The 24600-nt window shown below is 34.6% G+C and overlaps 1 protein-coding gene across 1 annotated transcript; it reads right to left on the bottom strand.

Annotated features, from left to right (window-relative positions):
* Positions 1–472: 472 nt before the first annotated feature.
* CALB1 (calbindin 1, 28kDa) lies at positions 473–23630 on the bottom strand. The gene is made up of 11 exons (XM_004679743.2): positions 23344–23630; positions 22711–22787; positions 19016–19090; positions 10800–10883; positions 10637–10693; positions 7561–7638; positions 4228–4283; positions 4097–4136; positions 3917–3970; positions 1736–1807; positions 473–1397 (listed from the first exon to the last, which is right to left on the bottom strand). Exons 1-11 carry the CDS (start codon positions 23420–23422, stop codon positions 1284–1286), a joined length of 786 nt encoding a protein of 261 aa, XP_004679800.1. The 5' UTR covers positions 23423–23630; the 3' UTR covers positions 473–1283.
* Between the last annotated feature and the right edge of the window lie 970 nt (positions 23631–24600).

Here is a 24600-nt window from a genome sequence, read left to right as displayed (position 1 = left end):
ACATACTTAAAACTCTCTGTTTCACAATCAGAGAATCAGAAATTACCAACCATTACATGTCAACTACCAGTATAGGATATTTTTGCTACCAATCTATGAAATGGGACTTGATATGGATCAAAAGAATGTTCCAGAATCTCCCCTGCTAAATAAGATAAACGATTACAACAATATTTCTGTTCCACTGTTTTTAACTCATTTGAAAACTATTTGCAGATAGAAATAGCTATTTTAAATGCTGATCTCCATATGAAATATAGAATTCACAGAATACAGAAAATTATTGATGATATAACATTCAACAATCAGGGTGCTATGATTTTACATTAAAATTCAATTATGTAGTAAAAAATAGAGTTGGTATAGCTAGAAAAAAAATATTTTCAGAGGCAGCAATTACCCTTGGTGGAAATGAACACTTCTACATAGAAAGAAAACCCAGGAAGTATGCAAACTAGACACCAGGATACTTAGTATGTTAAATTTAATCCAAGATTACACAGAATATGACATAAAAACTGCAGTTTACTAGAATAATTATAATCGGCAACACACGAAAACAGTTTAGAAAATAGATTAAGGTCATACTCTGACAGTAGGCTTGTTGGAAACACAGATATAGAATCAGACAGGTTGTGTAATGTCTGGTATTGCCGTCCCTTGTCCTCAAATCAACTTGAATCAAAAGCTTGGTATGAGATTCAAGCGCTAGATGTGTTACTGATTAATAAACTAAATCTTGTCTAGTGAGACTGTTAACTTAATAGAACCACAATTAACTAACTATTGATTGACGTTTTGGTATTTCAGATGTAAAAGCACATTCCTTCTGGTAACTGGAAATCCAGCTTAGAAATATTTTGGGGGTCACTCCTATGATTGCCTGAAATAAGAATGCTTTGTTTTATGCAATTCTCCCATTTAGTGACAATGTGTGTTTAAACATCAGAGACAAGAATCTTAAAGATTAATCTTGGTGGTGTTTTTAAGGAAATCTTGTCTTACTACATTTATGAAAGCAATAATAGGTTAGGTTATTTTTTGTAACTGGGTGTACTGACAGATCTAAGCATCATCATTCTCCTTTTCATCATATTGTTACAAAATCTGTACATTACAAACAGTATAGAAACAAGCTGAAAAGAATGTGCCACACATCCTGGATAATTATCTATATGCAGTTAAATTTACAGATATAAAAGAAAATACAGCCTACTCCCTTATAGTGCACAGTTATTTTTTAGATACAACGTATCGCTAGTAAGTGGTCATAGTCACCAGCTCTAATTGTCCCCAGCAGAGAGAATAAGAGCCAGATCCGTTCGGTACAGCTTCCCTCCATCTGACAAAGCCATTATGTTCTTCTTGTATGTTGTAATATTATTAATATCCAGATCCTATATAGAACATAGATGGCATTGTAATCCAGTTAGATCATGAAAATTAATCACTATCAAGTGATTAACTGTGAGATAAAAACTGCTTGTTAACATCAATCTAGAAAAGAGCTGGAATAATTTCTTATACAAATGTGAATAATTGCAAGATTGTGTTAAATATCTGTTTATCAAAATTACACTACTTTAGGCCAGTACCAAATCCAGTGAAGAACTAAAGTCTATTTCTGTTGCTCTAAAAATATTTAAAGTAGATTTATAAAAATGGATGTGTGGTTGTTTCTGGATGGCTCCATAAAGTCTGCTTGAGAAAGTAAGTGGCCTGAAAACTAAATTACCTGTTTATTCTTCTCACACAGATCCTTCAGTAAAGCATCCAGTTCATTTTCATCTATGTATCCATTGCCATCCTAGAATATGAGAAATAAAAGTGTGACATCAACTTCACCTCCAGCAATAGCCAATGAAGTAAAATGCAGTAAGTCCTCACTTAAAGCATTTGACCGTTTTTTGTAAATTGTGAATTTAGGAAAGGGTTTTCTAAGGACAATATTTTATTTAGTGTCAGCTGGGATATTTTTCCTCATCAATGTTATAATAAAAATACATTGAACAAATGATGTTATTTGTTGGCCTGCTGGACCAGAAATCTCAGAGAACTTCCATTCTTGCCTACATGGTAGATATTCTATTTCAAAAGAACAAGAGCTGGGGTATAGCTTAGAGGTAGGGGAGGTGAGAGGACTCACCAGAGACAGTGTGGGGAGAAGAACAGGTGCATCCACTGAAACACACTACTGAGGGGAGCAGTGGGCCAGATAGAAGTGGTCTGTTGCACCACGTGGTTACATACCTGGCCAGGAATCAAACCCACACTGCAGTGGCTGATGATAGCTTATAGGGCTGTGACTCAACCCCTGTGCCACCAGGAGGCAGAATAGTAGATATGGTAAACTCTTAATGTCAGTCTCTCACAATGTAACTGCTCCAGAATTCCAACATGGATATAGATTGTTTCTCATTAGACTCCTTACATTTGTAAAATGCTTTTCAAAATACTTACACATTAAATATTTCACTGTATATTAACAATATTGTCTTCATTGAAGTAAATGAGTAGTTAGAAATCTGTTCCCATAGCAGGCGAGGACACTAGCCAGGTAAGCCACATTACACACATGAAGTCACATGACGGGGAAGACAGAGCTGAATGAGGGTCCACAGAGGACTGCAGCTCCAGAAGTAAAAATGGATGCAGACTAGTGACTTCATAAATAACCTTTGCTCCCACACACATTGCGGAGTTATTCTCCTGGCTGTTCTCATATAGCTGTATCTTCATCCAGCCTTGATAAGCAGATATTAATATCCCCTATTTATAAATGGGGAAATTGAGGTTCAGAGAAGTATGGTATCTTGTGCAAGGAAAATCAAGGTTTATATAATTTGGGTCATACTGTAACAGAAATTGAAACAAAAGCAGTTACAGGTGGCGCCCCCTGCAGGGTGGCACAGGTGAAGGTGAATAGCCCCAGGCAAAATACGGACAAACTATCAGTGGGGGTGGGGATTCTGATAGCAAATAAGAGGGACTGCAGAAGCAGCCCAGGGGATTTAGCGTCTTCCGGGATGATTCAGCGTTTTCAGGACTTCAGTGTTTTGGCTCTTCAGCTATTCTGGGGTCCGCCATTTCTGCCGCCAACGTGTATATCTTCCAGAAAGCTATTGTGGCCTTCTAGTGTATATGAAGAGGCTTGCTGCAGCCGACTCAGAGAAGAAAAGTTCGGAGACTTTGCTTGTAACCAGGTGACTGAAACTGTGCCTAGCTTTGCTGCTGTTACCACCTGAAAGGAAGGAAGACTCAGCCACGCGGCTCATGGAGCTGTGTGAGAACCGCCGATTTTCTGGTCATTTGGCTGTTGCAGCTGCTGTTTGTAGGTTGTTTGTGTGGTGCTGCCCGCTAGGGCATCTCGGCAGCTCCAGGGAGCATCTCCTGTTGTGTCTTCGGGAGCTGGGCTCCGCCTACTGTCTGGCTGCCATGTGCTCCAGGCCCTTGCAGCCAAGAAGACACCATCTTGGAAGAGTGGCTTAGGTTTGGGATAAGGTTGAAAACACTGAGCATGGCTTCAGGTGAGAATAAATGGCTGGCCACTGGGGGCCTCAGTGACTCTTTTCCCTTGTTTGGTAATTAAATCCCATTATTGTTCCTTAAGCCTGAGTAGTATTGTAGTTGTGCTCAGCGTGAAGAACTCACAGTGACCAGTAAACTGTCAGGTTTTGGAAAAATCATGACATATTTTTTCTGTTTTCAAGCAAAAATGCATAATGATTTTCTGATAAGCTTACTGTCGTGTATCAATACCAAAATGCACTTTCTATGAATAGGATGAGTAGGCTAAGTTAACTTTAATAGCTCATGTATCTTCTAATAGAAACCTCTAGTTCCAAGGCTTTCCCTTTAATGAGCATTTTCCAAATTTTACTGAGGGATCAAATTACAGATAAGAATGAACTTTTACCTGATCATATAACTCAAAAGCCTTATTGAACTCTTTCCCACACATTTTGATTCCCTAGATGATAAAAAGAGAGCAAAGATTAAAAATCTAATATTACATGTCAGTGTGTTTCCCTTGTCAATTCACCCACACTCTAACTTACCAAGGAAAGTATTATTTATGGCAGAAAAAGTTGAATACCTGAAATTTAAGAAGAAAATTCTCCTGCACTGGTAATAATCTATTGAGAGAAAAACATTATATTAATATAATTAATATAATTTTTTTTGGCAAGGATTAGCTTATAATATTTGTATAATTTCTAGACTCACCTGGCCATCTCAGTTAACTCCAGCTTCCCGTCATTGTTTGAATCAAATAATTTCAGCTAAAAGACAGAATGTCATTATTGTAGCCACTGATGAGAGATTTATTGCATGAAGGAGAAAATTAAAAATAAAGCAGTTTGAATTATTGTTTCTATAAACAGCAAAAAACCTAGAAAGTAGAATTTCTTAGACTTTCAATACAATTTTTCAGTTCTATAACTTGTATTATTGGCAAAGTTTTCAGAACAAATAGAATAATCAAATGGTAATAATAATCTTAACTAGGCTTCCAGAATACCATCATGTATTTTTTTTTTTTTTTTGCAAATATGTATATTTGTGTGAGAGATGGTCTCTGGCAGGAGTATAAGTAGTTTCACTGTAAGTTCTTTGTTGTAAGCTTTTTCCCCAACATTTTTGCCACGAATTGGCTGTAAGGCAATTTTGCAATTAAACAAAAAGAAACAAATCACAAAAATATTAAAAAGGGCATTAATTTAAAAAGATATAGCAAAATACTTTCTTGTTTGCAAAAAAATCCTTTATTAAGTGACGAAATAAGCTTCTAAATTCTATGATGCCTATTTGTATTGCAAATGCATTGACCTTTATATTGCATTGTAAAAGTCTTCACACTGTTGTTTAACAGACCAGGGGTGCTGCTATTTCTTGTCTCTTTATATAATTTATATAACTATTAATACATAACTGGACTACACTTAAATGTTCTATCACTTGCCCTATTTTAATATTTCACCAGATCTTCCAAGGAGATTCTATGTGAAATATCAATATTCTGTTTACATCATGCTCTCCACTTAAATAGCAAAAAGTCACCATTTCCAAGAAACATATGCTAATTGGGACTATGGAGCCAATTTTTTTTGTGTGTGGGCTTAATTTTTTCTCTTGCCTCCAAATTCTAATATTGCATGATATATTAGATAAAGACAGCAGTGGAGAACAAGTTGTTGCATATAAATCTGCTGAACAGTTAAAGTGCTCAAAAATTTGTGATTTACTAGCTACCTCTTATATTTGCCATAGTTTAGTAAACTTTTGGTTCTGCTGGTTGAAGGCATAACTACTCACCAGAAGGATTGGCAAACTAACTATTATTTTTTACCCTAGAATGCAATCTGAATTTACATGTGTTATTTCACACATCCAGTAAATTTTATCACCACATTTAAATAATAAAAATTGGAAGTACAGTGAAAAATCAAACTTGAAACCAAACTGCCAAACAGTTATTTAATCTTGTATGACAAAATTGCCTTGTGGTTGATTAATTTTGCAGTAAAAATGCTTGCAACAAAGAATGCATGGTGAATTTACTGGAGAGGGTCATAGATACCATTTTTTGAAGTTTTCCGAACAATGGTGTGGAAAAGAAATACTTAATTTTTCTTTTGTTTTGAGCACAAAAGAGGGCAAACAAAGCAATAAGCAAATAATATGCACAAATCCTTACAGAATAGATTTTTAAGGAATTTTTAATTGTTTTATTTTCCTTTGGCTACTAAGTCCTCAGAAATTTTTCCTACCTCCTTATTGTGTTCACATAACACATCACACTCATAGACACACAGAGATATAAACACATTTCACTTTTTTGAAGGTAACAATAGATGATATACCATATCATGTAAGAGTATACATGTGATATATAAAAATATGTGATATGAATACTGAATATGTAAAAAGGTAGCATTTTTTTTTCACTTTTAAAGGAAAGAATGTGATCAGATTCACAAAGAATATAGGTTTAATGACTTTAGGAAGAAAAGGAAAGACTTTGCATAGGTTGAGATGCTCCAAGAGTCTTTAATAGGAGGCAGACTTTTTCAGGGACACAATATTTATAATTATTTATTGACCATAAGTTCTAATTTTGTCATACTGCCTACCAAGGTACTGGACACCAGATCACATAGTGTTCCACAGGGAAATATCTCCCCACATATATATTTAAATTTTAATTAGTTCTTGATTAATTTGCTTCCTGGATTTGAACTGGTTTATGACACTTAATCAGATAAGCCAAGCCAATCCAACAGGGGGAAAACTCCCATCTGAGTGGTTTTAAAAAGGCTGCTTCAAATTTCTTTCTGAAAGCAGTCTTTAAATAGACATCCCTTAAGATTGGCACAAAACAAGAAAATTGGTAAATGTAGGTTATTGTCCATTTCCAAAAATTATTTAGAGGTTAGCTATGTCCAGTGTGATACATTTATATGCCAATAAGTAGTTACTATAAGGAGGTACCAAAAAGTACACTTCTTTACACTGAAAACTCTTTTGATTATTTTGCAGCTAAAAATTAATTCCACTTTATTACAAGTATCAATATATGGTGAATAACAATGAAGGCAATAATAAAGTTCCAGTGTTTAACGATTAATCTCAGTTTTATCAAGTAAAATCCTTTTAACATTATATCTCAAGGTCAAGAAGTCTAACTCTTCATCAGTATTTATTTATTTAAATCCATAAGGCAAGATTCACTGTACATTTATAGTCCTTAAAGTATGCATAAACATATGTTTTGAACAGTTTAACTTAACCTTTTTCTGAATTTCAAAAATTAGACCACTAAAATAATATTACCAAAATATTGGCCCCTGTCTTAGTCACATTTGGCAAAAGTTTGGTGTGTTTCTAGAACTGTAATGAGTCAAAATGAGTAAAATTTACCTACTTAGAACTAACTTAATAAACTTGGACTAATATGCCTAGAAGTTTGTAAATTTATTTGCTAATTACTAAAAATTAAGTGCCTAAGTATAAAGCAATCTTCTTAGTTATCAATATTCTATAAAAATTTTGATTATGTGTAACATCTAGAACAGAGTATACTTGGACTTTGCCTCCCAAAATGCCAAGACAACACTCCAGAATTACAGGAATCAAAGGAAAGGAGGAAATTCTCATTTTAAATTGTTAAATGAGTTGAGTCTGGAAGTTCATTTTTAAACTGTAACAAAATCTATGATTTTTCTAAGCCATGGTAAAAGTTAACTAAGAACCTCTATATTAAATGAGCTTTTAGTGATACAATGTAATTTACCTATATATAAGTCAAATAATTTAATGATATGACTATACTGGCTGTGTAAGAACTGATCTTTTGACAGATAAAATTAGCCTAATTTTACAATACAGGAAATTCTTGTGTGTTAAATCCTAAAAATGTCCACAGCACTCAATTTTAGAAGGTATAAAAATCCTTCAAAAGAATTTCACTTTTGAAGTGAAATGATACCTGAATTATTAAGAATACAGTAATATTTTATAGGTTTTTGGCTACTACAATGTTTTCAAGGTCAGTCTTACCATTAGGTCTGTATACTCAGCAAGTTTTGTATCATCAACAGTTTTGTTAGCTTTCTCCAGCAGGTCCTTTAGAAAGTTCTGTTAAGGCAAAGAACACTCAGATCAATTTCATCAGTAACCTACAGCCTGTTTCCATTTTAGCCTGCCTTGCAATGGAACATTCCCGGATACAAAGAGTATCTCTTATTGAGGGTAGAAGAGGGTGAGAAGCTTGTTATGGAAGCCACTTGTCATTTCAGCAACGATGCTGCCTCTGACAGGTACACAAATCTACCTTTTTATTGAGACCTGAGCTCTGGTATTCTATGCAATTATATGCTTTTATGATTTCAATAAAGGAGTATCTTGATTGTGTACTGTGTAGGAATCTAGCAAACACTTGAAAAAACCAGTCCCCCCAGTGGGTGCATTTCTACATAATAGTATCTTCACAAATACTAATGACTTTTCTTCGAGAAGCACAAAAGTCCCTCTCTAAATGCTTGTAAAATTATCAACAAACCAAATGGAGATCTACCTCTAATTTCAGGTGCAATTTTTGAACTTCACAAACTGCATTTCCACATCAGTTGATAGCCAGTAAGAAGCTTATTTTACGAGAGGCCATTTAGCTACCTTTTGTGCTTGATGCAGTCTGAAGCAACTCGTGTAGAATGATTCAGCTGACTGTTCAAACCAAAACAGTTGGCCACAGATGATATTATCTAATCTTTGAAGAATATATGAATCATATTAAAATAGGATTAATGTGGGAAGGATGAGAAAAGATGATTATTAATTTGACAGTTGGAGTTTAGGAGTGAGTTTAATTTAACAGAAAAACCAAACCAAAGTTTACAAAATCTTGCCATATAAATGACAGTGTTAGTACTTAAGCATGTAATAGTCTTTCATGTTGTCTAGTACTATTCATTTGTAACTTCTTTATTTTCTCAGAAAATGAATTAATGTAATTCAGAAAATGAATTAATGTAATTAGGGAAAACCGAGCAGATACTATTTGTAGACTTTATTGAAGGACTGTGTTTTTTTTTTGCTTTGCACAGTTTATCTGTCTTCCTCCCAAAAATTCCATTTCTGTTGGACTGATTTAACTTTATTCTTTTCATGGATGGAGACATTTTTATCAATTTGATGAATTTATTTTCACTTCAAACAGTTCACATCCAAAGTGAAGTATGGAAAATTCAAAGTTATCTGGTAGGGGCGAATTTATTTTTGAGTCTTATGAGGCTTTTGTCAGAGATTAATTGGGTTAAAAACCTCATCAGAGACTAAAATGGTGGTCACAAAAATAGCCCAGAGAAACCTCAGGACGTTGAGATTCAAAGTCGTGTCTGCGAGCAAGCTATGTTTTACTCTATTATGGATCTTAAAATTAGCTTTCTTGAAAGATCCATTAAAAAAGAATGCCAACTTATCTTCAAAATTCCCCAGAGAAGAGGACTTCTATTTAGAATCTTTTTCTTAGAATAAAATTTAGAACAAAGAAGGAGACCTTTAGAATATTTTGAGGTCAGTATTAGAAATGAGCTAAAGTTTTCATTATGAACTTGAAATGATTTTCAGAAGAATTTTATTTTGGTTCAATAAAATAAAAACACAATAGCTTAACTGTCACCTATGGGCTCTACATTGATGAGCTGCAAGTTTGTTAAAGACATTGTTTAGGGGGGAGGTTTCACATTAGAAATGTTTTCATTCCCAAATTGTTGCCATTGAATATATTTTAGCAGTTTTGCAGGTGTTCCACTATCTAATTCTATCTCTAAAATTGAAACTCAAACCATGTTAAACCATGACCAGAAAAATGTGCTGAACATTTTTAAAGACGAGGTCTTAAAAGTGTGGTGGTGTGGTGGTATGCTGAGGAAACGTTATTAGCATTGCCAGGTATTCACATAGCTCCAAATCTAGATTCTTTTCTTTGGGAGCTTTACAATCTTGAAAAATTATCTAATCTCTTTGAACAATGGGAATTTCTCTATAATGGGAGTGATAGTACTGGCCCTGAAAACATATTGTAAGAGTTATAAGTTAAAAAACATTTTAAGCATTTAGTAATATGCCTGTCACATGTGGAGGTGTTGAATAAATGTTAATTTGCTTCCATTTTGGTGTATCTATTACTTGAAGCTAGAGAAAATAGGGTCTTCAAAATGGAAAAATCTTGCAGTTGTTTAAGGAAATGAGAAGAAGATGCTTCCATATTACTGAAAGTCTAGGACAGTATTGTGTTTTGTATTTCACAAAATATTTCTAAGCAACATCTTGTGCTTCACAGTAAATCTGAGATGAAGTTATTATCCCTAATTTAAAGGTGAAAAAAAAATGAGACAAAATGTCATCAATTTGTTGACAGGTAAGGCAACTTCAGATCTCTTTGCCTTTCTCTTTGAGACTCCTCCTCCCTCACCAGCTCATCTATATATATTTGAGATATGAATTAATAAATTTGTTTAAGTTATATTTTTTAGAAGTTTGATTACATTAGGACTTTTGTTGCTGTGGAGAGACAGGAGTCTGTATGGAGTGTGGGTTGATTTATTGCAGTTCTGTGTCTTATTTCTGTGTGACCTTCAGTGCATTGCTTAACTTCTCATAACCTCCTCTTCACTGGGATAATACTAATCTCATAGAACTGATGCAAAGATTAAATAAGATAATGTGTGTAAAGTATCTGTCATAGTGTAAGTATTGACTAATTGTTTCTTTGTCTTTATTTTGAGAGAGAAATCTATTTATTTAGGTGTAAAATTTATAAAATTTCTTTCGTTGAAAGAAATTCCACCTTTCAATAAAAAGGAGTGTTTATTTGACTAAGTGTGTGTTATGTCTCTTTTATGTAACAATTTGTGTACCGCACAGGAAATGCTAATGTCTTACAATGCTGAGCAGAATTTCAAGTACTTGAAGTCTTTTTTTGATCTGGTACTTCATTAAGGATGTGGAAGAGTGGGTGAAAATGTGCCATTGCTCAACATTAGTTTCTTTTGTGGGAGGATTTTTTAAAAGCTACAGAGTTCATAATTGCATTTGAAAGGAAAAAGCTTGGTTCAAACTTTTATTTGCTTACCTTGAGCTCTTCAGTTTCGATGAAGCCACTGTGATCAGTGTCATATTTTCTCCATGTCTGTAAGTAATTTTGGATAGTGAAAAACAAACACATTAAAAAAATCAATAATTTTTCTACTTAATCCTCTTTCTGAAGATGTCCCAGTGACAGGACTTTTGTATACCTTCATGAACTCCTCACAGGACTTCAGCTGCTGGCATCGGAAGAGCAGCAGAAAGTTCTCTTCTGTGGGTAATACATGAGCAAGCTAGAAAAGATTGAAAATGTTGTAAGGAGTTTGAAAGCAAGTCTAATGCTGAGATTTTCTTGCAGGTTTTCATCAGGAGCAATTTTATTGCCTAAAATGTTGGGAGAAAGAAACTTAGAATTGACTTTTCCTTTATGATACTTCGTGTTTACCAAGTATTGAAGTACCAGTCTTTTATCCAATGCACCGGTGCCTTTAATGACCAGACTGGTTCTGTGGTTCGGGAGGTGAAGCACATAGGAAAGGAAGCGCCCATAGGACTATTTTGACCACCTCACAGCTGTTTGCCAAGCAGATTCATCCCTGTAGCATAAAACTTTCATCTGCTATGTTCATAGAGGTGTCTTCCTCCTCTTACGGCACATAGAACAGCACATGGGGTCAGACATTTCATGTAGAACAATAGGAAATGTAAGAAAAATTAGTGTAGGTGGGAAAAAAAAAAGAAAGAAAGAAAAAAGTGCATTCCCAAGTCTAAGAAGAAAGCCTGTTAAGAGATGAGAGATAAAGACACTTACATGACAGTAGGAAGAAAGCTATAAGACAATTCAAAAGGCACAACCTGAGATTGAATAGCAGTACAGTAGAGAAATCAGTTCTCAATTTGTTGATTTCTACCCAAATGACATCCATTACTTGAATCCAGGGCTTGGATTTATTTTATGATCCCCAGTTGATAGAACTATGACATTTCTCCTCCGATATCATTTCATATCCTCAGTGCTCTTTTTTTTTTTTTTTAAGAGGAAAAACAAAAGGGCTCCAGATCCCATTTTAAGGTGAACATAATCTATCTACTGCCTACAAGGAGCTGGATTGATGGCCCCACTGCAGATGTGGGTTCTATTCCTGGCTCAGCTGCTAATTAGCTGTGATCCCAGGCACCTCCCTTGGCCATTTCTGGTGCTTAGTACCCTCATCACTAAAATAAGGAGTGAAATAGAAACCAAAGCCTCCTAGATGTATTGGGTTCAAAATGACTTTGGGAATCTGTTACAGTCATTTCATCTTTACCATTAGAGAATAAACCTACACATACTATATTTCATCAACTTGGAAAGTACACAGACCTTCATCCCTAGATTTTAGATCAAGAACCTGTGGCCTATTTAAACTTAAGGTCAATTTAGGGCTCTCCTTGGAGGCACAGTGAGTTAAAGCGCAGCACTACGAAGCTATCCACAGCCACTGAGCACAGAGTTCAATCTCCGGCAGGGAGGTGACCCACATGGCACAGCAGAACTCTCCTGACCCTTCCACTGCTCCCCTCAGCAGTGTATTCCAATATACTTGCCTGTTCTGCTCCCCATTCTGTCTCTTGTGAACTCTCTTGCCCCCCAACACCTCTGGCCTGCACCCCAGTTCTTGTATACATAAATAAAAAATAAATCTCTTAAAAAAGAGAAAAACAAACTTAAGGTTAATTTAAGTTTCAGAAGTTCTGCCAAATTCTAGAAAAATTCATGTCTTAAAAATTTATTTTTTCATAGAAAAATAAAAATTCAGTATAAAATGTATCATTCTACCTTTCATGAAATTAATCTCATCTTCCTTATGCCTGAGTAATATGTCCTTTAATTAATCTTGTTTTTAGATCCTTGAAATTATTTCTCAGAGGTACTATATTTGGGGTTCAAAACTAAGAAGCTCAAACATATTAGGATGTTTTGTGTGGCTCAGAAAATAATCTGTTATTTATTTTGAAACAAAGATCACAAGGTGGAAATAGGGATTTAGGATTTGTCAGCAAGTTTTAAAAACGTAGTCAGTCTTTGATCTTTAAATTCATGCACACCATTGCAGTGTGTGTGTTCTCTTACTAAACTCAAGATACATTTCTGTGACCCTTTGGGTTTTAATCCTAAAATAATATACCACAAATAATGTAATTCAAGGTCCACATTTTCCAGTGAGCGATCCTGAGACCCAAAGAGCTTGAATGACTTTACCTAGTGAGTGGTAGGCATTGAACATGACTATTTTTGATGATTCCCAGCAAGTTAAGTCTCCAACATGCTTACTGAACACAGTAATATAATGGATTATTTGTTTATTCACTCTTAAACTGCAAGTAGTGTATTTATTGGTGATTACTAGAGGTCAGGAAAAGCTCTCTGGACAGGGTGAGCTGTGTATGTTCTTCCTCACTGAAAACTAGCACACTATCTTCCTTATAAAGATCCTTCTTCTCACCTGTAAGTAGTCTGCTATTTGAAAGTGGTTAAACGTGATTTTCAATATTGGTATAAATAGCTAAGTCAGGTTTCTTGCAGAGTAGGTCTCCACCCTCAGCTAATGGGGAAGGAAGTCAGCAGGCTGAGTGTGGAGAGGTCGCTGGTGGACAGAGAAATGGTCGTGCTTTTGAACTCACTTGTAGTCTGCCTTGACTGTGACAATACTTTCCTCTAGAGGTCTGGGAAAATGTTTCTTCCAAGAAACATCCTCCAGGATGTTAAAGGAGGTGGGGAAGGAAGACAGAATACCCAGGAAAGGGAAGGGAATACAGGGAAAAGAAAATGAAGTCTATGTCTCAAAGAAGGATTAAGTATATCAGAGGTAGATTTTAAGGGACAGTTACCTATAGAACTGGGTGGTAAGTATATATTTGGGGAGGTTTTGTTTGATATCTAAATATATGGCCACAGGCTAGCAAGATTGTGTATTAGCATAAATATTCATTTAGGAAACAAGAAGCAGCTGTTGTCAACTCTTCCCTTTTGTGCTGATATGTAATTTTCAGGTAACACTCAAGTTTTTGGTGGACATCCTGTAGACAGACCATTTCGCGAGGGTGGAGACTTTTTCTTGTCAGTGGCCCCTGTGTGTCCAGTGTGCTAGCTGCTCAGGATGTTAAGGACCTGACATAAATACTTGAGGATTGGCTGATAATTTCACTTCACTAAAATGACCTACTTAATGTTGTTTTTAATGAATATTATTTTACTGTCTTCATTGAAATTTTCTATATTGCTTATATTTTAATATTGTATTGTTCTGAATCATTCTTCCAGAAATGTCCAGTTATCAAAATATAAGAAATATAGGGAAAAAATAAAATAATGAACTAACAAACAATGGCAAGTATAAAATAAAGTAGATTTTAATCATTTTTGTTTCCTAAATTAAAGTTCATCTAATTTGTATAAACTGCAGCTTACTCTGAAGAGACGTATATATAGAGGGTAAAATGAGTCTTCATGTTTAGTGTGAAAATATATTTTTTTGTCAGTGCCATTTTGGTCTTACCTAGTTTAACTATTTAACAGATCCAGATAGTTGTGACCACACGGAGAATTCTTGAGTTTCCTTTTGGAGAGCCACTGAGAGTGGACATTTTGATGTGTTACGTATAATTTCTTTCAGGATCTGAAAATGTTGTTGTTCAACTGTCAGGTCCCTTCGAGAGATTATCTCAGACCAAGAGACTGCATCCTATGATTAACCACCATGGATCTCACTCAAAACTTAGGACATCTCTGAAAGGTCACCCCACCATCAGAGCTGACTGGGAATCAGCTGAAGCCTGTTGAGAGTGTATCATAGTCCAGCATCATCTTCTATCCAGTCCTGTTCTTTTCAATTCTCTTTGTCAGGTATTGATCCCAAGAGCACTCCCTAATAAACTTCCTTATTGCTAACCTTCAACTCAAATCAGCGACCCAGGGAACTTTACTAGCGACTTGGTATTTACATTTCTTTTCTGTTCCTGAGATTCACATGGAGTTCTTGCCTTGTATTTTACAATAGGATGAAATCCCTTGCTCTTGTTCACCTAACTACTGGACACTTTTCTGAATGCTGAGGAGCCACATCACTGCTAATAAAAACCATTATAGGGAGGCAGATAATTTCAAGCAGTTTTTTTTCCCCAGAAATTTTATAACAATATAAATGCAATAATAAAGCTAAATATACCAGGTGCAATGAGAGCATAAATAACTGAGCTATTATTTATACTTCAAATTGCATTGAGACATATTTCCTCACTTTTAAAGACACTCATGGTACATATTAGTAAAACTTTCGCTTACTTAACTCAAAAACCAGAGAAATATTTTTCCTAATCAATGAGAAGTGAGTTTAGGAACTTCCAAAGACAATGAAGCTTCTCATTCAAGCATAATTGAATTTAATAATTTGAATGTGACAAATTTTTGTAAGAAGTCAAGACTCAGTGTTCAAAAATTTGTATAGAGTTTCTAATGTTATTTTTATTTATTAATAATGACAAATATATTTATTGGATTTTTATTATGTTAGGTCACTCTTTTTTGACATGCATTTGATGTCACATTTAATGTTGACACAGGTCAGTTCTATTCACAGACCAGGAAACAGGTTCAGAGAGGATAAATGGCCTGCTCTCCACATAGTTCATGTAGGTCATGGTTTAGCCTGATTTTTTGGGTTGTGAAAGCGTCATCTTTTACTTGTATCATTTTTTATTAAAATGCTCAATCACAAAAGTTTTTCTAATAACTCAGTTTTAAAATCTCTTCAGAATGAAATTGTAAATCAGTTTTCATTGTCTATCATTTTCCCAAATTCTGAGGTGAAAAAATAGTCTTTCACAAAAAAAATTACATTCGCTTTTGCTAAACGCAGGTGCTCAAATCCCACTGTGGAAGAAAAGAGGGAAAAAGCTAGAGAAGTGCCTGCCTCCCTGGGAGGGATGTTACAGTTTTAGGATTAAAATAGCTTTTAGATCTATTTTTTCAGTGGATGCACTGACCTGGACAAATAGACACATTAAAACTGAAGAGGATAGTAGGTTCCACACATTGCCCGAGGGATCAGGGGAAAAACTTACAGATTTGACATCCAATGAAAGGAAATATCTATACTTAATGTGAGCAACAGAGAATGAATTTATATTATCTGAGAAATCATTCAGTCTTCCTCTTTGATTCTTTTAATCGAACTTCTCAGTAATAGAGGTATTAGTCTGAATAAATTTGAACATTTTGATTGCCATGGTATTTGTTAAATTATCTCAGAATTTCAATGTTCCTGTTTTGAGTTCATAGTATTTGTGTGAATTTCAAAATCTACTTACAGATGTGAAATCACAAAGTTCAGAAGAAAGTGCACCTGTACATTACTATACTTTTTATAGATTTCTAAGAAAGGCATGTTGTTGAAATGTGTTAGTCCCTTTCATCACACAGAAGTTTGAAAATTAAGCACTGTATCTTCTGAACTTTTGAACAATACATTTCAGTTAGAGCCAAATCATTTTGGCCTGTTTTTTATCAGGAATGCAAGACTACCACATGAGTATCATTGGCTTCCTTTGATTAGATTTTGATGAGTACATCTATTAAATGAGCAAGATATATAGGCAAATGCAGTCTCTTTTTCAACACTAAAGTTAACAAATTCTTGATATGGGTAAGTGGAGTATTACATATTTTGTAAGACATAGGGTTTTCCATTTCTTCATAGCTGGCTGGGATATATGTATTTGAGCTCCATGTTATATATATGGGACATGTATCATATATATATATATATATATATGATTTCTTAGCATGTAATATCACTTGGGGTTGTGGTATAAGTACAGACACTCCCCATTTTCTCCCTAACCCTCTTTTCCATATACAACAAACATATGACTTCATCTCTGACCCCACCCAAATGATTTTCAGAACCTTTTCTTTCTTCCCATCCACTTAACCATCCTAGATGGGATCCATAGGCATATTAAACTTCCTAATCAATATTATGTATCTCACTTCCCTCCCTTTAAGCATTTTTATTTCATCTGATCTGAAAGTTCTGTCCAAATCATTGTTTCAGTTACTTTGGCCAAATAACACCTATGTTCATTGTGCATCCCTATTCAACCAGGCTGAATCCTTATTCAACTTAGAGCCTTGTTATGAGCAATCCAACAACTGAAGCTTGGAAATATTTTCTTTTAGTGCAGAAAATCTACAGATTACTTATTCTTTAATAACAGATAGAGTAGTTTAGAGAAACATGCCTGTGCTCTGGCTATCCTATTCATTTCTTTGTATTTATTTGATAGTAAGCAAATCCTATTAAAGCCTCAGCTCCCTTATAAAATAGGCTATCATTTTATATTTAGATTTATTTTATTTTTCTATTAGAAGATCAAATGAAAGGTGTTTTTTTTTAAAACATTTTGTAATATAAAAATGTATGTATGTTTCTTACTGTTAAAGCTATTACTTCTTTATTTTGATTTTGTTAACTTCCTCAATCCTTTATGGTTACCTGACTTTATCTTTCTACACACGGAATATCTTCTCTCCCTAATAAAAATTTCTTAAACTTTTGTGGAGATTTCCTCCACCTAACCTCTAAGAAAATCAGCTAGCGAACCTTAGTTTTTTATTCAAATTAGACATCAATTTGTAATTCAGAAATCATTAAAATATATCATATGAAGTAAAGCCTAAATTCAAAAGTTTCATCCTCCTTGTCCTTTTAAAAATGCAAAATTTATGTGAATGAGACCCATGATGGTAATTAATACTCAGGACTGAAGAATAAATTCAGACACTCCCCATTTTCTCTCCAATCCCTCTTTCCTGTATAGAAATAGGTACAAAATAGGTACAAAATCTGCACCGCTATAAATTATCATAAAGTATTCATTCACTTTAGTTCTTATGTTCTTACTAAGGTTAACACCAATCAAAAGTAGAATTTCAGGTTATATATTGTATGACTGCTATTGCTAGAGAATTAAGTAAAATAAATAGTTGAGTCCACAGGACTCTTTCAAGGAGAAATATGTTAAATATAAAATGACAGCTTTTCCTCTACTAGAATTACACTTTTTCAAAGTCTAGTCACAGCTATAATTTCATTTATTTCAGATTTTTCAACTAGTTTTATGCAATTAGATCTCACTTATGTCATTTTAAAGTTATTTCCTTATCTTAGAAGACTTACCTTGATTAGATGGCCTCTATGCCAATCTGTAAGTCCCATTACTATTAATTTATCTATTTATACAGTAATGAGTTACACATAGGCAATTGGGAAAGTGTATACTCAAGGGAAGTATTTTAATTATAAAGATAATGATAGTATGTCCTTCCTTAACTTTATTTGTAGTAGCCGTTTAAAAATAAATGTAGTCACATTGACATCACATTGGTCTCGTATAAGATCAATTATTTGAAAACCATATTAGTTTTTTGAATCACAAGTAATATGACTAAATATTGCTGCAAAATGAACACTTCATAATCTAATACAGCAAGAATATCTTATATATAAAGAACATAATTATGCTTGAGATTTGACATGTTTTAGAATCAACTTCATTAATTTTGCTAGATAAAGCTTTCCACTCAGTTTCTTTCTTAGATTTTACAGACAAAGAAAGTAGACAACAGATTTTGGAAAAAAGTCAGAGGGGAACAACAGCTCCTTCACAAACCTGAAAAGGTGGTAGAATTGACGCATAATCAAAGTTTTGCTTCATTAATTCCCAGACAAAATAACTTGCCCTTGATAGGATCCATCTCTGTCAAAAGATAAGCTTTGACACCCACAGTTTTAAAGTTTGAAGACTCAAAAGAAATCTGTCCCTATAAAATATCATAAAATATTCACTCACTTTAGTTCTTATGTTCTTACTAAGGTCAACTGCCAATCAAAAGTAGAACTTTAGAAGCCAGGGTGCAGTCGTGACATCTTTATAAAGAGTACAATTCTTTTATTTTATATTTTAACAAAAAATGTCTACATGGTTAAATGATAAGAAATACCAAAATACTAGTGAACCATGCATCCTGTTTGTATTTTGTTGATGTGAGTTAGTACAATGGGCTGAGGACTGACCCAGAAGGCTAGGACGTGGGCCTGTAGCTTTATCTGTGCCAGCAAACAGCTGCAGGAGCAAAGGCAAATCATTCATGTCTCCGGGTCACAGTTTCATAATGTATTAAATTGGAGCTACAAATTAGGCAAATTCTTTGGTCTCTTTCATTTCTGAACAAATTTTTATTATATGTTTTTGCACAGACAATAGTATGTGACTTAGGAAAATAAGCTTCTCCCAATGGACCATATCATGTCTGAGTCATATACAACTTTGAAATGAAGCTTATTTAATAAAACTGTATCAGAAAAAGGCATAAGTTCCTTACCTCTACAATTCCTATTTTTCCATCATCTCTCTGCCCATACTGATCCACAAAAGTTTTCATCTCAGGTGATAACTCCTATAATTATATAAAGACGGTAAGAAGGTTGATAAAAGTGAAGCAAACCAGTTACACATATTGTTGATAACCTATTTCAAAAATTGACGGTATTGATAACATATTGCAAAAATGAACTGGAAGTGGAACAATTTAGAAGTACACATTCTGATTAATTAGTATCCTGAAAATTAATGGATTGTGGTGCTCTGGTGGTAGGTGTGGTGTGGTAATATACACCTGATAACAAGCGAGTGGGTGACCTTATACCTCTAAATCATATAGTGTTGTAAACCAGTGTTACCTCAATAAGAATATTAAGGGCATCATGGATACATAGTTTTTACCGGATTGAAATGAAAGAGTTATGATTATTATTTCTGAATCAATCACTATTATTTATCTCCTATTATTAATTTCAACAATATACTACTCTGTGTCATCACAATTGTCTAGTTTATTTCTATTAGTGAATTTAAATGTAATAATCATTTTTAGAGTTTTTTAAATACTGCTTGCTTAAGGAAAGATTTTTTTTTATGTTGTGCACTAATTGTTCCATAATATTTTCCTTGTTCTAACATATTTTATCCTTAGAAGGTAATAATAGATGTTCTAAATTTGGACAAGCAAAAAATGTGAATGTTGGTGTGTGACTTGCTTTGCAGATAAAGACAGTTTCTAGCATGAAGAAGACACTCAATTGATCAAATAAACTTAAAAAAATCAGAAAAATATATTAGATAAAAATATGTCTTGACCAGTTTGTATTCCCCTTAGAAACATATATTTACTGATCACCTTTTTTTATGTCTCTCAGTAGATACGTTTAAAATCTTTCCTCCAAGAGTAAGTGAGGGAGTAGTTTTCCAGTGATTCCTTATTTCCATTTCTTCCAAGATGATGTTTTCTTTCGTATTTGTTTTAGTACAATAAGATATGTTTAAGAATCACAAACTGAGTGTTTCCCTCTCATTTGACTTATTTTTTTCACTCTGTTCTAAGGCTTATGTAATCTTTGTCCATTATTGACAGTTTAGAGAGTTATGAACTGTAAACTAATCATCTGAAGATGGGACTAGTATTCAGAAAGTTGAATTTATACCCTTGGGTCTCCAATATAGTCCACTTAAAATAGCCATCTTGCATTAACTGAAGCCTATTTAAAGTAGGTCAGCCTTTACTAATGTTCTATTCTACGTCCTTGTGAAAGCAAATTAAGGTCTCAGTTTTTATCATAACAAGATGGTGGTGCTACAAGAATAGCTAGGCAAATGCAGTTTAAGGTCTATATTGAGGCTAAATGTCATTACTAGTATTGTTACAAAATTATTTTTGAACCAAAGTAAATATATTTAGTAGGAGAGATGAAATAAGTAGGCAATTTAATTATAACGTAGTTTTGAAAAAAAAAATACTAGCTCTTCTAGTATGGATTAATTTTAGTTTGTATTCACTATACTAAGTTAAAGTTAGTGAAATTTTTGAAATCGTACATTATTAATATGAGAAGCATTATGTTTCTATTAGTACAGAAAGATCTGCTATCTTATGTTTAGAAATGCAAACAAATCTGATTTATAAGGTTTATCTTTATCATCTATAAAAAAGAAGAAACATTTAAAAATAGGTTTATTGCAAAGGAAACATTAGTATAGTGAGATATTTGTCCAGCACTGAAGCTCTCAACCCAGATCTTATTTTAGTTTTTTTTAACTATCCAATATCTATATACATAATCCAGAAAAATATCCAGTAGTCACAGTATTAAGCAATTTGATATATTTGATATAATCTGTGCTCATTTGGAATTATTAGATTATTATCTAGTAATTAGAGCTTCAACTGTTCTAAAGTTGGAACCTAAGTAGTAAGGACAAAAACTCTTAAATCTTTAAACTCTAACATGAAAGCATTGTTTGCAACAGAGTAAAAATATCAAAGTAGGAAGAAAAAAATCTGAAAAAAGATAAATGTAAATATTTGAATTTCTAAGATAGAATAAATATCAACCATAAAATCACGCTAGAAAAATATAATTATTTAGAAGCATCTTGCAAGGTCTTAATTGTAAATTATGTGACAGGTAAGATTTTTGGCCAGACTTCAAATACATTGGGAAGAGAGTAGCTTTTGCTTTATTAGTCAATGGATGCAAAGAGCTATAGTTATCATATTGCATAAATTTATATACATGGTAATGTATGGGGTGGGAGAGGAGAGGGATGTGTAAAAGTTTGTATTTTATTTGATCCATTTTATTATACCTGCTTATTTATATAATATTAAATATGGGTAAAGCAATTCCCACATTCCCTGGTTTTAAATCAGTTTAGACAATGATTTTAGCAAATGATTATAATGCATTGTAATACATTTAGACCTCTTCTGGATTCTTTGAATATGTTGTATAGAAATGTGTGTCATACAGCATTCAATTTAAATGCTGAAATGTTATCACACATTTTTTGATTTAAAGAAAGCAGAAAGATAGTTCTGTTAGTATATACAGTAATGTATTTGTGTTAATACAGTGTGTTAAAGATAATGAAGTGCTACAGGATGACACATATCTATATTTTCTATGAAGATATATGTCTATAATCTGTGTGTAAAATCTCCTCCTAATGGTAGTCAAAAGGCCAAAGACTATAAAGATCTAACTAGTTCAATTCCAATACTCCTTTATGAAACAGCCTTACATAAACCCCAATAGATTAGTAAAATTCATAACCTATTTTCCTTTACCCAGTTATTTCATGTATGTTTTAAAGCTGTGTAAGTTACATTTTTACAGTGACATTGATCCTTAACAGATTAATTTATGCCCAAAGGAAGTCATTCACAGAGTAAGAATTGTCATTTGTTTAATTTGTTAATGGCTTAACTCACAAATATAGATTATTTTCAAAACACCATTAATTGCTTTCCATTAGGATATCAATTCTTTCAAAAAATTGCTTTACTTTTACTGCTTTTTGGGTTATTCCCTCTCTACTGAAATGAACACATTTCTTGCTAAATTCTTACTCATTTTTCTGTTGTATGTTGTCCAACTTTTCAATGAGGAAGGTCAAGAAAGAACATTTTCTCATCACTCCAACCCCATCAACAGCACAACACTAAAAACTGGTAATAGAATTAAGGGATTCATGATCTGCAGATCTGTTTCCTGACCACCAAGGGGCAGAAATGTATTTCTACCCCCTCTCTTCTCAAGCAGTTAAAAAGAAGTTAAAAATTACCTAGCTGAACTCAGTGATAGAAGTGATCTGCTAAACGACTCAGGCACCAACATTTTCCTTTTCAGCACTATTTAAGCAAGGAAGGACAAGTATACAATCTATTTTTTAAAAACTGGGATTGCAGATTGCAAGGATTTTTTCCCTTTCCCTTTAGAGTTGCCTCTCTCTCTCTCTCTCTCTCTCTCTCTCTCTCTCTCTCTCCTTTTCTCTCTCTCACTCTCCCTCCCTATCTCCTCTCCCCTTCTGCACAACTTGGAAAGCTCTTTCTCCTTTTTCTCAGTTAAGTGTTTACGTTCCCTATAAACCACCTGATCTCTTTGGCTCTTTATGAAAAACGTAAGAATATTTATATTTCAAGGTGTTGATCTTTTTCCGCCTCTGTAAACTTGAACCTACCAATCCAGCCTTCTTCCGCGCCTGCTGGAGCTCCTGAATCAAGTTCTGCAGCTCTTTTCCTTCCAGGTAACCACTTCCTACAACGACAAAGAGGCACTCAGGTTTCAGATGTTTCATTCCGAGTCACCCTCCCTCCCCCCACTCAAGTTTCTGCCACCGCTATTTTTCTGGTGGCGAGAGAGAGATTCCTTTTCCTAGGTATTGATTAATCTGCACAGAACGCGAACGCGGCGGCGTTACGCTCCCTGGGTCTCTAACCTAAAATCTATAAGGGAAACAGAGAATGGTTGGGATGGTGAACATATCTATAGAGCCGTTGAGGGAGAGGGTCCCCCAACTCCTGATATCTCTCTTTTGCTCTCGTGCTTGCGCGCTCTCCTGCTCCCCCTTTCTAATATTTCCATTTTGGGGGAGAAGAAAGTTTAAGGTTTTGGAATAACATAGAATAACTTTCAAGTTGTTGGCTTAACAGTCAATCGGAGAGAAAAAAAATTATGAGGATGAAAAAAGAAGTAAAGAAAATAAATGAGGGATAATGGGATCAGGAGGCTCAGGGGAGGGGAGTGGATGGGAAAGGACAGACAAGGGTCTTCAAACAGTTAAAAAAAAAAAAAAGAGAGAGAAGATAATCACCATCAGCGTCGAAATGAAGCCAGATCTCGAAAAACTGTGAGGCTGTGATCAGGGATGATTGCAGGTGGGATTCTGCCATTGTACAGAGGAGTATGTATCTCTGTGTGAGAGTGTGTCAGTCCGAGTGAGGGGTAAACGAGTGTGAGTGTATGCGTGTGTGCGTGCGTGTGCGTGTGAGAAAGATATTCTGGGCTGCCAAGGAAGAGCAGGACTAGGGCGCTGCCGGGCGCTGTCCTCGGTGCTGCTCAGCTCGGGCGTTCCTCCGGAGTTCTCTCTCCAAACCCCGCACCCAGTTCTCAGTATTTATCCCGACAGCCGAGCTGGGCCACGCCTCCTCCTGCCTCCAAGTCCTCTCACCCGCCTCTTGCTCACATCAACCTTTTCCCCCCCTCCCTTCCAGTGTTCTCTCCTCCCAGGAATGCTAGCTGGAGCAGGAGTTTTGAGTGTAGAAAGCAGCAGGTGGTGGGAGATCCTTAGCTCAAGAAACTGCATGTTGAAAGCAGACTCACTTTACCCTCTACATTTTCTTAGTTCAGAAAAAGACCTTATTCTTGCATATTACATAAAAATAACATACCATAGAGAAGTTTTGATTTTCAGATGGAATAGCAAAGCCGATGAAGTGTAGATGAACATAAATAGATGGTTATGTATGTGTGTGATTTTTCTAAGATATTTTAATACTTGTTTGAACATAGATTAAATTTTGTGAAGTATTAAATTGATTTGGCTAATGTGTACAGTGAATATTTTGGTATCAATGTCCATTCACTTGCACTTGTGAGGTTTGTATGAATGTTTCTTAAAAGGGTTTGTATGAACAAGTCAAGATGAAGAAGCAGGACTGTGGTTTTGAAGCTTAAAATAGATTAGAATTGGAAAGTTATAGAATTAAATTATAAAGTATTAAAGAAGGAAGTGCTCTTAGAGATACTATGATTTACTTCCTTTGCATTAGAAAACAGTAAACTAAAGAAAACAAAAGCCAAAGTCTAGTTCAAGTTCATACCTAAGTGAGTTAGTGACCCGGCTAACACTCCACCTAGTAAGCTTAACACACTGGCCTCTTCTTCTTCTTTTTTTAATTTTTTTTTTAAAGATTTATTTATTTCTGCATACAGAACTGGGATACAGGCCAGAGGCTTAGGGAGAAGCTTCACCATAGACAGAGTGGGAAACAGAACAGGCAGATCAACGAAGTACACTGCTGAGGGGAGCAGCGGGCAGGTCAGGAGAGGTCTGCCACGCCATGTGGTC

This window comes from Condylura cristata, unplaced genomic scaffold (genome assembly GCF_000260355.1).
Source record: "Condylura cristata isolate star-nosed mole 26May11 unplaced genomic scaffold, ConCri1.0 scaffold00009, whole genome shotgun sequence".
In the NCBI taxonomy this organism is placed as follows: Eukaryota; Metazoa; Chordata; class Mammalia; order Eulipotyphla; family Talpidae; genus Condylura; species Condylura cristata.
This window is presented reverse-complemented; position numbering and strand designations above follow the sequence as displayed.

What these genes read in the sequence shown, in the direction of transcription:
- CALB1 (XM_004679743.2), bottom strand. Translation starts at nt 23,422, where the DNA reads ATGGCAGAATCCCACCTGCAATCATCCCTGATCACAGCCTCACAGTTT. An exon ending in GAGTTAACTGAGATGGCCAG is followed by an intron (nt 4,137 to 4,227) that starts GTGAGTCTAGAA and finishes TTCTCTCAATAG; the next exon opens with ATTATTACCAGTGCAGGAGA. An exon ending in TGTGTGAGAAGAATAAACAG is followed by an intron (nt 1,398 to 1,735) that starts GTAATTTAGTTT and finishes TGTTCTATATAG; the next exon opens with GATCTGGATATTAATAATAT.